The sequence below is a fragment of the Stegostoma tigrinum genome, chromosome 8, assembly GCF_030684315.1.
Source record: "Stegostoma tigrinum isolate sSteTig4 chromosome 8, sSteTig4.hap1, whole genome shotgun sequence".
NCBI classification, from domain to species: domain Eukaryota; kingdom Metazoa; phylum Chordata; class Chondrichthyes; order Orectolobiformes; family Stegostomatidae; genus Stegostoma; species Stegostoma tigrinum.
The window spans coordinates 43,381,724-43,394,202 of NC_081361.1; the positions used below are offsets into that span (position 1 = coordinate 43,381,724).

Sequence of the window (12,479 nt, forward strand, 5' to 3'; positions counted from 1 at the left end):
GTTTTGCCTTAAACGACTAAAAACTGATCTTATTTTCTGCCCTTTCAAATTGATGTCCTGCAACCTGTCTATATTCTGCAATTATTATTATTATCACTACATTGTGCTAGATTTGCTATTTTGGATGCTATAGTGTTGAGGGGACTGTGGATGATAAAAGAATCAGACATGACAAGGAAAGAACCTTACAGGCAACAATGTTTAGGATTTCAAATGCACTACTTAACAGGGAAAGGATACAGATTCTTTAGTAGGCTTCAAAAACAGAAAAGGAAAAATCATTGCAGGGAAATGGGAAAAGAGCTAACAAGTGAGATTAATTAAATAGCTCTTCAAAAACAAAACAACGCAGATCAAATAAGCTAGACAGAATATTATAAGACACAGGAAACTGTGATCTGCCACATCATAAGAATTCTGGCACTCTTCATTAAAGAGACCAAACAAATTCTTGGTATGACAACTGATACTAATTTTTTTTGTAGCATGTATTTTGTTATCTTGTACAAATCATTTTAGTTCAATTCTGGCCATTAACCCACAGGTATTTACAAATGATTAGTTAGAATAGTGTCTATTTTCAGCAACATACACAAGGTCACAGAGACTGTGGAGAAGTGATTCATTTGATACCTGACTGTAGTTATGAGCAGAGCTGAGAGGTCTGAGATGGGTGTTCAAAGTTATGAGGGACCTCAATAAGACAGAGACAGAAAAGGTATTTACTGTTGTAAGTTGGTGGATAAAGAGCATAAATTTAGGATCATTAGCAAAGAGCAAACATAATTTGGAGGGAATTTTTTTTTGTCAAAGACATTGGTGGCAGAATTTGAAATGTCCTATCTGACAGATTCCAATGATGACACTAAAGAGAAATAGTTAAGTATTTGAAAAACTAATAAAAATCTGAGAGCTTTGGAACAGTGCAAAAGAATGCAATAGTCCTTTCACAGAGTAGGCACACATGTCACAGACTGAATGATCTGTTTGTTTTTAGGCAGTGAAAAAATTTCCTTTTGATTCTAAATTCATTCAATGTACATTCCAAATAATAAATCCCTTCACTTCAACCACAGCAGATTACCACCCACCTCAAAAATTGGATCTCCAGAGAGTCTGCTCAGAGCTGCAAACTCCAGAATCAGGGTCCCTGCACAAGCTGTACAGGTGTCTGTCTCTGTACCTGTTTTAGCTTCAGGTCGTCTCAAGCCATATTTCAGATTGACCTATACTTCAAACAAAAAATGTAATTAATCAAAATGGAAAATTAAACCATTGCACTAGACACAAAGAATCTCCAGATATTTAATTTTGTACTATTTTAATTGGTAAATTTTTACTAATATTTATACCAAAGCATCAGTCCCATTAGATCCAACATTTTAAGATAATTTTGGTGTGCAACATAAAACAATGCATTGTAGTCACACAGAGATAGTAGAAACTGCCAATGCTGGAGTCGGAGATGACAAGGCGTAGAGCCAGATGGGCACAGCAGGCCAGGCAACATCAGAGGAGCAGGAACGCTGATGTTTCGGCTGAAAAAGGGTTCAGAGCCAAAACGTCAGCTTTCCTGCTCCTCTGGTGCTGTTCAGCTTGTTAGGTTCATCCAGCTCTACACCCGATTATCGCATTCTAGTCACAGAAGTGTTTCCACTAAATCTTAAAACCAAGTAATGGTAATGCTTGATTTCAAAATGTATTGACAAAACGTACATTAGCCTGCAGCAGTTCAAGGTGGTGGTTCACCATCACTGCCTTCTCAAGGGCAATGATGGATGGGCATTAAGTTTTGGACCAGCCAATGACATCCATATCTCATGAATGAATTAAATGGAGATACACTGAGAAAATTTCACAAGTGTCACTGTTTAGATGCAGCACTGAATTATGGGTGAAAGTAGTGCTGACGACTGGTCTGTGTAATTTATGACAGTTATGTGAATGTTAGTTCAAGGAATAGTAGTTTTATACACTCAGTCACTCTTATTCTGGGTGCATTCCCAAACCAACATCAATGGATAACTTTCAAGCAACTTTTAAAAGTATTTAAAAGACACTAACGATTGAGAACTCAAGTAATTTTTAATAAACGGAGAGTCGCTTTCTAATGCCTGCTCGGTGATAAATATTAAGCTCACTCAGTCGTAAAGGCAATGAACATGACTGTTACTCATAACTTCACTATTTTTAGAAGCTGCAACAAGTGTTTTTGTCCTAGCCTAAAGTGCCCATTGTGTCCAGGGTTGTGCAGGCGGGGGGCAGGGTTATAGCTATAGGATAAAGGGCATGGGGGTTCTGGATGAAGTGCTTTTCAGAAGGTCAGTGTGGACTCAATGGGCCTGCTTCCATACTGCGGGGATTTAATGGATTCTATGCAGCCTTACACTACTGGAAGGACTCAGCTGGGATGGTCAACCATCCAACTCCCTTTCTTCCAATCCCCTCCTCCAATTCAGGCTGCTTTCCAGACCTTTGGTAGTTTGGCTTTAAAATCTATTCTAATCTGACACACATTGTTCCCAGCTCAAAATCACCCTCTTGGATGGTTACAGATTGTGATTTAGCTGCAACAACCAGTATTTCTGTTCCAAGTGCAGAAAATTTCTAAATCACCCAAAATAGTTAGACTTTCATATACATATATTTCTTTAATCCCATCTTCATTATTCAAGCAACCTCTTTTTACTCCTGTTGCAACAGAAGGCCATCTCCTTTTCTGTTCTCTCTTTCCTGTCTCATCTTTACACTCGGCGTCCTCCATTTTTGTCTTTCACTCTCTCCTCTCCAGTCTCTATTTCTCCATCTTCCCTTCTCCATTTTCCAATCTTCCACATAAAATGTGCCCTCTAATTTCAACTATTGGACTCAGCTTTGGTCTATTTATCCCCCAATCACTTGTTCCATTTGACCTGAAAGCCTTTTGGGAGATCACTATTTGTATATTCTTGAATTATATTAAATGAAGTGTATTACTCACCCTAGGATAGGGAAGTCCACTGGTAGTGTTGAATGCTGGCAATAACCTGTAACCAAGTTCCTTTGCCATATCGAGTAGTTCATCATTATACCACTGCATCTGCTCACCTTGATCTTTCAGTATAAGAGCCATTGTATGGCCTCCCAGCAAACCCCTAATGGATAAAATATTTACTAGGCATCCAACTGGCTTATTCATGTATAACAATTCTTGCTTTTGATTTATGATCTAAGATTTGTTTTTACTATTATTCTTCGTATTATTTCATAACGCAATCTAAACGGGCTGCGTTCTACAGAAGAAATGTAATATAAGTACAATAAATTATGGTGGCATATTTTTTCCAGAACTTACCCAAGCACTCTAATATTGGTCTCAAAGACCGAGACTACAATATCGTTATCCAAGTGAACATCACTTATAACCCTTTTCACAGCAACTTCAAACTCTTCTATTTGATTCAGCAGCTACAATGCAAAAGCACATGAATTAATAATATTTTCTAGCCATTCATTCTTCAGTCCATTTAAAAAATGAGCAAAGTACATTTAACTTACTGCAAGGGTGTCCAGGGTATCAACTAAAGTCAAAGAAAACCTGAAAGAAAGAGTAGTTACATTTGATGCAAGGATGGAATAAGATAGTTCTAGATGCACAAGACTACATACACAAGTTGTGAACCCAGTATCCATTTTGCCCATCTTAACACATTATTTGGAACTCTGTTTGTAGCTTTCTATTAAAGAAAACTTAAAAAGAAAATATAAATCACCACATTGAGTTATACAGGATCAGTAGTAGAACACACTGGTATGACTATAGGTTCTTATTTTTCTGGGTAAAAAACATAAATGTAAAATGTGATTTCCAAATCTCCAGTAACATTCAGGTATTAATTAGGAGGAGCTCCAGCTAGTTGTATCATGCATTGTGTAGCCTCACTAATGATCACCAAAGGAACCAATGGTAGGTGCTCTAAAACAAGCAAGGAACAAAATTCCAGCCCACTGCTACACCATTTAAATTCTCCTGGTTTCATTCCTCCACTGCCAAATGCAGAATTGCAGGCACCCAGAAAAGACTTGCAAAAACCATTTTCCTACTGATGAATTTATATATTTTAAATCACCAAGAATTACATGGTTTGTACAACTCAACCTGGACTGTTTAGAGCTTTAAGACAAGAAAATATTTTCTTGCTTGAATGAAAATGGTTTTCAGATTATACATGCACAATCGAATGTGGCCCTTTTTTAAATTACCTTCATCATAATTTAGTGTAAAATGAGCTCTAAATGTTATAGTTGTGCACATTAAAATGATTCCTTCAGGATACACGGTGTACCAGCAGTAGTTTTGAATTCCACTAAAAGCAATGTCGTTTTTGTTGTTGAACGAAATACTGAGAGAACTCAGAATACTCTTTGCAACATCCAAGTCCAAAAGGTTTCAGGTTAGGTAGATTAGCCATGGGAAATGAAGGGTTACAGGAAGAGGGTGGTGGGGGTGGGGGTGCGCTGGTGGTTGGGGTAGGACGCTCATTGGAGGGTCAGTATAGACTTGATGGCCTGCTTCCACACTGTCGAGATTCTATGATTCTACAACACCCATCTCCTGCAAGTCAGTTGGCCAAAGCCTAATACATTTCAGTGGGTACTTCCAGAAACAAAAAGAAGATAAAAAAAGTGTGGACTAAGGAGGTTCAAAACTGAACATTTTCAAGTTAAATTGGTGCAACTATTTGAACTCCTGTGGTTCCAAATTAATACTAACTTTTACTTATTACAGCATTCAAAATATATCAATTGTAAAAAAACTCTGTCAATCTAAACAATGGACTTGCATTCCACATTTTCTTCGGCTTGTGTAAAAACTACAGCTGTGGTTAACAGCAAGCATGATTTAAAAAGTACACTGACTTGCCAAGCGCATCATCCACATCACCACGACTAGGTTCCAGACCACGCACACGGCCACGACATGTCAGGGGCATTAGTTCATCAGCTGGATAAGCATGTTCCTGCACGAATCCAAAAAGGAAAGTCAATCTTTCTCTCACTAAAAATTGAATTATGTCCAAAGAAAAATTATTCAGAAAAAGTACACTATTTTCATCAATAAAAGGTATGCCATTAGACTTCTGTTCAAATCATACAATTTGAGCCTCGAACAAAAACTTTACAAGGAACGGTCAGTCATGTCTGACAAGTCTCAGAATGTTTTGAAGAGGTGACAAAGGTGATGGATGTAAATCAGTGGATGTTGTTGATATGGACATCAAGAAGGCTTCTGATAAAATCTCACACAAAACACTGTTAGCTAAGGGAGAAGTCCACAGAAATCAGTGTAAATAATTGACATGGAGAGGAAACTAGTTGAGTGGCAGGGAACAGCTTTGGAATAATAGATAAGTACCCAAATTGGCAGGAAGTGACTAGTGATATCTCACAGGGATTTAAGAATAATTGAGGCATCAACACAATATTCATTAATGACCTTAGACAATGCTACAGTCAATTATCCAAATTTTCTGGCAACATAAAATGATGCAGTGTTATAGACAGTATTGGCAACAGCATAAAATTACAGCAGGGCATGGATAAATTAAGTGAATGGGCAAAGCTGTGGCAGATGAATTTTAATATAAGCAATTCAGAGATAATCCTTTTCAGACCAAGAAAGAATAGATCACAGTACTTTTTTTTGAGAAGGCACAAAGTTAAATACAATGGATGCCCAATGAGATTTGGAAGTTCAGGTGCATCACTCTTCGAAATGTCATGAACAGATGCAGGAAAAAGAGTCAGGGTTTAAAGTGAAGAATTGTAGCTTGGGTTTTGGTTGCAGATGTTGGAGTGTTTGCCAAGCTGGGAGGATTGATGGCAGATGTTTTGCCCCCTTACTAGGTGACATCCTCAGTGCTGTGGACTTGTGCTGGCTTGAATTCATACAGTCCAGTTTTTGCTGCTTCCGGTCTGGTTTAGCTGTGTGTTGTAATGGTCAGTATAGCAGGTCTAATTCAATGTCTCTGTTGAAGGAGACCACGGATAAATGCCAGACAGCAAGGGACCAGGGTTGAAGACCCAATAGATGCTACGGACAGGATAAATGTGGTTTACAAGATACCATGTGGAGACTACACAAAACACTACATGGGACAAACAGGCAGTCAACGAGCAACCAGCATTCATGAACACCAGCTAGCAACTAAATTACACAACCAGATGTCCTTGGTTTCAATAAACACAGATGAGAAAAACCACACTTCCAACTGGGACAACACTACTATCAGAGGACAAGCCAAACAGAGGATAGCCAGGGAATTCTTTGAAGCTTGGCATTCAGCCACGGAGTCCATCAACAAACACACTGAATTAAACGTGATATACCAACCACAACAATGCACAGCCAGAACGGGCACTTACCAGAAACAACAAAAACTAGACCACTGAATTCAAATCAGCACTTCACAGGAGGCTCCACAACACTGAGGATGTCATCTAGTAAGAGCACGAAACATCTAATATCAAACCTCCCAGCTCGGCAAACATCTGGAAGAGAGTCAAGGCTATGGAATCATGGCCTCCATATTTCAAAGGCTGGAGTACAGGGATACAGAGGTTATACTGCAGTAATACAAAGACACAGTTAGACCCCAGTTTAGAGTACTGTGAGCAGACCTTGGCACCACACCTTAGAAAAGGCCTTTTGGCCCTGGAGGAGGTTCAACGCAGATTTACAAGGATGAAAGTTGGATTTTGGTGGTTATGAGGAAAGATCAGGCAAAGTGAATCTTCATTCTCTAGAATTTACAGGGTCAAAGGGTGATCCAAATCAAAGTCTTCAGGATACTAACAAGGAAAGACTCGGTAGGTGAGGATTAATTATTTCCATTAGTTGAAGAGTCCAGAACCAGGAGGCACTGATTAAAAGTTAGGACGAGGCCATTCAGGGGAGATGTAGGAAAGCACTTCCAAGTGCAAGGAGTAAAGGAGGATTGGAACTCTCTTCCTGAAATGGCTGAGAATGCCAATTAAATTATTAAATTTAAGTCTGAGATAGACAAGTTTTTAATATGCAAGGGTGACAAGGGATATGGGCCCCAAGGTAGACATATGGAGTTAGGCCCCAGATCAACCATGATCTCACTGAATGGTGAAGCAGGTTCGACGAACTGAAAGGTCTACTCATGTTCTTATGTTTCTAGAATTAGAATAATTCATCAATATCCTCAATAATTGTCAACTCTCCAACAACTTTCCCTTTAGGTTGCAAGGCCACGCTGCCATTCTGAGGGTCCACACAGTCTGATCAGTGGCTCAGTCCATTGACTTCCAGCGTCAGCACTCCTGTCATATATGGACTGTGGACATCCAGACAGAAGAGGAAACATAGCTTTCCATTAAAATTAAAGCCACTACACAGAAGGAAAACATTAATTCCTAGACACCACATCATTTAAATTGGTATAAAATAGTTATACATTAACAAGCATGTTTTCAAAATGATTGATCCAGACTATTCTATCCCCATAAGAACATTTTCACAGACTGGTGAAGTCACAGCTGAAACATTTTAAACACATAACTACTATTCTGTTTTCTGCATCTCTGGTCTCAATCTCAGATTTAAATTTAACAAGTGACCATATTCATACGTAGTGAATTCTACTAGTCTGCCAAATGTAGTACTGTCTGAAGTTAGGCAGCTTTAAACTAGAGATTCCATAACTCAATTTCAAGAAATTCATTACCTCAGTGATTTCAAGTTTACTTGATTCCAAGTGCCTTGGTTGATTGGTTTTAAAATGTTCAGTCCTTTGCCACCACCCTCTCTAGCAGTCGCTTTCATTTTGCCACTTGCAGCCTTCTTCCAAACTCCACAGAACATGCAACTTCCCCAGATGCCTCATTTGCAGCATTCAACTGTTCTACCGTCTGCTTGCAGTTTCCTTCTCCAGCCCCATTCCTCAAACCTACCGCCAATACATGCAGCTCCTTACCGCAGTTGCCTTCCACACCTAGACCAGTCCTTCATCTGCTTCCCTCCCCAATTCCCCACTGTCCTCCTCTGACTGACACTCGCAGTCCAGACTCAGCAGATAGGACACCTGGGTCCTATTAATCTCAATAAAAGATCACCCCAGTAAAAGTGGTGAGCTTTCAGCTGCTTCAGTCATGGATTTACATAAAAAGAATGTTTGAAGGCAGAGATAATTAACTTGTTTAAATTTCTGAGATACCCTGGCCAGTTTGCAACAGTTCAAGAAGAAGCTCACCATCATCTCAAGGGCAACTAGAGATGGGCAATAAATGCTAGCAAAGCCAGCGAAACTCTTCCTCAAGTGAATTTTTTTTAAAAAGTTTCTTTTTCAAGAGACTTATCAAGAATGCCATGGAGGTCCATGCTGAAACTGGGGAATCAATAATAGTGAGATTTTGAAAGACAGGCAAAAAGGTTCACCTAGTCAAGTTTGTGGTAGGCCCAAGAAATGTCCTACTTCTCAGAATATTAGGAAGAGAATCAAAGAGAACTTCCGAGACCTCTAGCATACCTCAGTCTGGTCCCAGAAAAAGGAAAGAACCCTCAAGATCCCTAAATTATAGGGGAGTTCTTAAGTGGAAACAAAAATAGAACAGGGAGTCTTCACTTGTGATTACGGAGGTTAAAAGTACAAACACTTGAGAAACAAGCTTTAAATTAGCAACGCTCTCTGTTCAACTCTTATACAGACAAGTTTTTGTTAAGATGTGGAACCTTGTGGCATTTATCTTTTGGTCAGAAGCACTGAGAAATGAATTTATTTTTGTAGAAAAGGTACTGGGATTATAAAACCATGACTTTCAAACTAAAAATATCAGCACCTTTGTCAGCATCCTTGTATGATAACCTGTTGCTATGCTTTCGAACTGGTGACACGAGGCAAATATTTTGACTACAGTTCTATACATTAATGTTAAGAAGTTGCTCTAAACCAGCATCATACACAAGAACCATTAACTATAGCTATTCATTCACACCTGGAGTAGGATTACTCAGACAGCAATTATGTGGCACAGGCTTCTGATGTGTTTAATGCAAAATCCAGCTAACGTTATCGAGGTTATGTTATCTAGCTACAAATTATACTCCATATATTGGGAGAGAACTTGAAATATGAATACTCAAAAAATGTACAAAAGACCCCAGATGGCTGTTTTTTTTTTCCTTTTTCTAAGTAAACACAGTTAGAATAGTGTACTTCTGATCAATCTTTGCTGCATTCTTTGTGGAAATTAAGGAATATCCTTCCTGGGTAAAGCAACGCAACACTCTAGGTTTGGTGTCCTTAAGGTTCTATGACAACACATATTTGCTTCTTTTCTCAAGACCTCTTGCAATAAAGGCCAATATACCAGCCACCTTCCTGATTGCTTGTTGCACCTGCATGTTAGCTTTCAGCATCTTTCAAACACAGTCACCCAGGTCCTTTTGAACAACACTTCCCAATCTTTCAGCATTTTAGAAACATTCTGCTGATTTTCCTACCAAGGTGGATTACTTCCCATATTCTATTACATTCCATCTGTCATGTTGTTGTCTACTCACTTAGCCTATCCAAATCTCCCTGAAGCCACTTTCATCCTTCTCATGACTCACGTTTCCATGTACTTTAGTGTCATCAGCAAACTTGTAAGATTAGATTCAGTCCCCAAATCCAACTCATTCATATACATTGCGAATAGCCTAGGGCCCAAGCACTGTTCCTTGCAGTACACCACTCGACACAGACTACCAATCTGACAGTTAACTGATTATTTCTATACACTATTTTCTATTGATCAAGTCTTAATCAATATGCTAGCCCATATAATTATTGGGCTTACCAACCTCCTATGCGGGACCTAATTGAAAAAGTCTTCTGAAAATCCAAATACATCTCATTGACTGATTGTCTTTTATTCGTTCTGCGGTTACATCCTCAAATAATATTTAATTTGTTTGTCAATCATTATTTCGCATTTTAAGTTTATTCTGACTTTCTCAATCTTACTACTATTTCCTAAGCATCCAATTATCACATTCTTTGTTACAGATCCTAGAATTTTCCTTATTTCTGACATCAAGCCTTTTACAATTGCTCAAAATTGTTACTACAGAGAGGTGAACTGTTAAGTCAGTTGTTCATATACTGATTTACCAAGGAGTGGTGATATCAGCTCAGTAACAAAGAAATCATCAGATTTAAAAGGCTGCAACAACCGCACTGTTGTCTATCCAATGTACAGCAACCAAAGTTAAATGATAGAGTTCTAGCTCTTTGTTATTAGGACAACAGGATATCTGTATTATTCAAGTTTATGGTCATCCCAATGACATAGTAACGGTGACAGCAATAGAAAAGAACTTAACTGAGCACTGTAAAGATAATAACGTCAAGAATGTGTTATTTGTACCTGTACATCTGACAATACTTCAGGAGCGTATAGCAGGATCTAACTGAGAGGACAAATAGTTTTTTTAGACTGGGAAAACAAATTGCTTTTTACTTATTTACAGAGATGAGGTACTTTTATGTCTTACTTTTTCCAAGTTGGAAATGTAGCAACATTAATCCTTCTTTGCAGGCCAAATGACACTCCTACCACTAAGAAGTCCTAGGAACATCAACAATGCTCACAAATACAACGACTTTACAGAGATCAAAATCCACAAATTTATGTTCAGTCAACCGCAAACCTACAATACTTAGGCAGGATATTATTAAAAAATAAACTAATGTTCAGTGTTGTACTTTGGAACTCAAAACATTTACTACCTGAACTGAAAATCAAGTTTCCACCTATTTATAACAGATTAAAAACTGCATATGATTGCAACATTCCACATGCATCGCTCCTTAGCTAGCATTTTGAAGGTCATACCATGTAAATCTAATTACAAAGGGCTTCAACTAATGTTCCATAACAATGCCTGTGTAATGCAGTTTGATACAGACCTCACAAACAAAGACAAAATAAGGGCAATACATAAACTCCCGTAACAATGTTAGTCTTGATCAAGCATCTTTCGTTCATAAATCGCAGGGGAAACCTTGGTTCATTCAAATGTCTGGACAAAAATAGGATGCAGGGAAATATTGACTCAAAAATATTCCCAACTAAAATGAACTCCATCAAAAATAACATAAAAGGAATTCACAGTAAACTGCCAACAATAGATCTGTGAAATCTTAACTTGATTAGAACAGAATCTGTGTGAAACCTCATAGTAAGTCGCTGGAATATCACTGGGGACAACTGTAGCCTATGACTCTTGCTCCTTTACCAACTGCCATCAAATCATTCTAGGACTACAAAATTAGCTCTCTCTGACCCGCAATGACTAGAAAATCTGAACCGTATTCTTTGCAATCCTCACTGTTCCCACCCAGGCCTAACAAGAAAGTCCAACTACCCCATTCCCTCACTGGCAAGAACATTTCATCTGCCCTCCCTCCAGTCAGGAAAAAAAAATGCCTTTCCGATCTCCAGTTGAGCCACATTGTTCATTCACCTTCACTCATTCTCACAAATCGTATCACTCTTATGACCACCAGCTGACAAGAAATACTAGGCCAATGCCCAACTTTCCAATCTGAAAGAGATGACTGAATCAGATCAGACTAAGAAATCAGATCTGGAATCCTCTTCCCAAATTGCTGAATACGCAAAAAAAATGTCCTCAACTTCTGTTAAACCCTCCTCCTATGATCTAAGCCTTCTTTTATCCTTTAACCTTATCGGCTTGCTCCAAAATTGAACCTTTATCCTCCTCCTCCTCCTCTCCCTCACTTTATCCTCTACCCCCCACTAGGTACAGTCAGTCCTCCACTATTGTTTAATCTTGTTGACCTGAACATCAAATTTAGTGTAGCAAAAAACAAAAACAGAAAAACTGGAGAAACTGTTCCAAACAGTCATATCAGATTCAAAACATTAACTTAATTCCTCTCTCCACAGACGCTGCCAGATCTGCCGAGTTTCTCTGGCACTTTCCTGAGAATTTGATTTCTGATCTCCAGCATCTGCAGTGCCGAGCTTTTATTTTGGCACAGACAGTCAGTCAATCAGGTTTAAACAGGAACTTTAGAAAATATCAGTGCATTGTACCATGGGACAGTCCTTTTACCACAATACATTAAAGTGCTAATAATTGGAAATTAAACACAACTTATAATCATTCTCTACTTTACAAGTGTATCACAACCAATTTGAGCTAAGTCTTTACGTAACACTGTTTTGAATGATTATGTATTTTTCCACAAAATAGGTTCACCGTACTAAATGCAGCTTTCAGTTTAATTTCAACATCTTGGTATTTTATATAATCTATGTCACGTTATAGTGCATATAAATTAAACCAAGGCATTGCGGTCAATAATGCAAATTTCTAGTTATAATCACAATCATGCAGAATTAACTCCTAAATTTTAAACTGACGTTTAGTTCATTTGTTTAGCAATCTTATCACTGAATCA

The 12,479-nt window shown here is 38.3% G+C and overlaps 1 protein-coding gene across 3 annotated transcripts in view; it reads right to left on the reverse strand.

The window, feature by feature from the left end:
- The window catches only part of edem3 (ER degradation enhancer, mannosidase alpha-like 3), a 68,179-nt gene that overhangs the window by 45,284 nt on the left and 10,416 nt on the right, over positions 1–12,479 (reverse strand). For 2 of the 3 annotated variants that reach the window (XM_048539257.2, XM_048539260.2), the window contains exons 3-7: positions 4,900–5,000; positions 3,538–3,577; positions 3,335–3,447; positions 2,981–3,134; positions 1,092–1,226 (exon numbers count right to left, since the gene is read on the reverse strand). In XM_048539257.2, the coding sequence (XP_048395214.1) occupies positions 1,092–1,226; positions 2,981–3,134; positions 3,335–3,447; positions 3,538–3,577; positions 4,900–5,000 (543 nt within the window). Of the gene's footprint in view, positions 1–1,091; positions 1,227–2,980; positions 3,135–3,334; positions 3,448–3,537; positions 3,578–4,899; positions 5,001–6,405; positions 6,501–12,479 lie in introns of those variants that run through there. The other variant, XM_048539261.2, reaches the window with a different exon arrangement.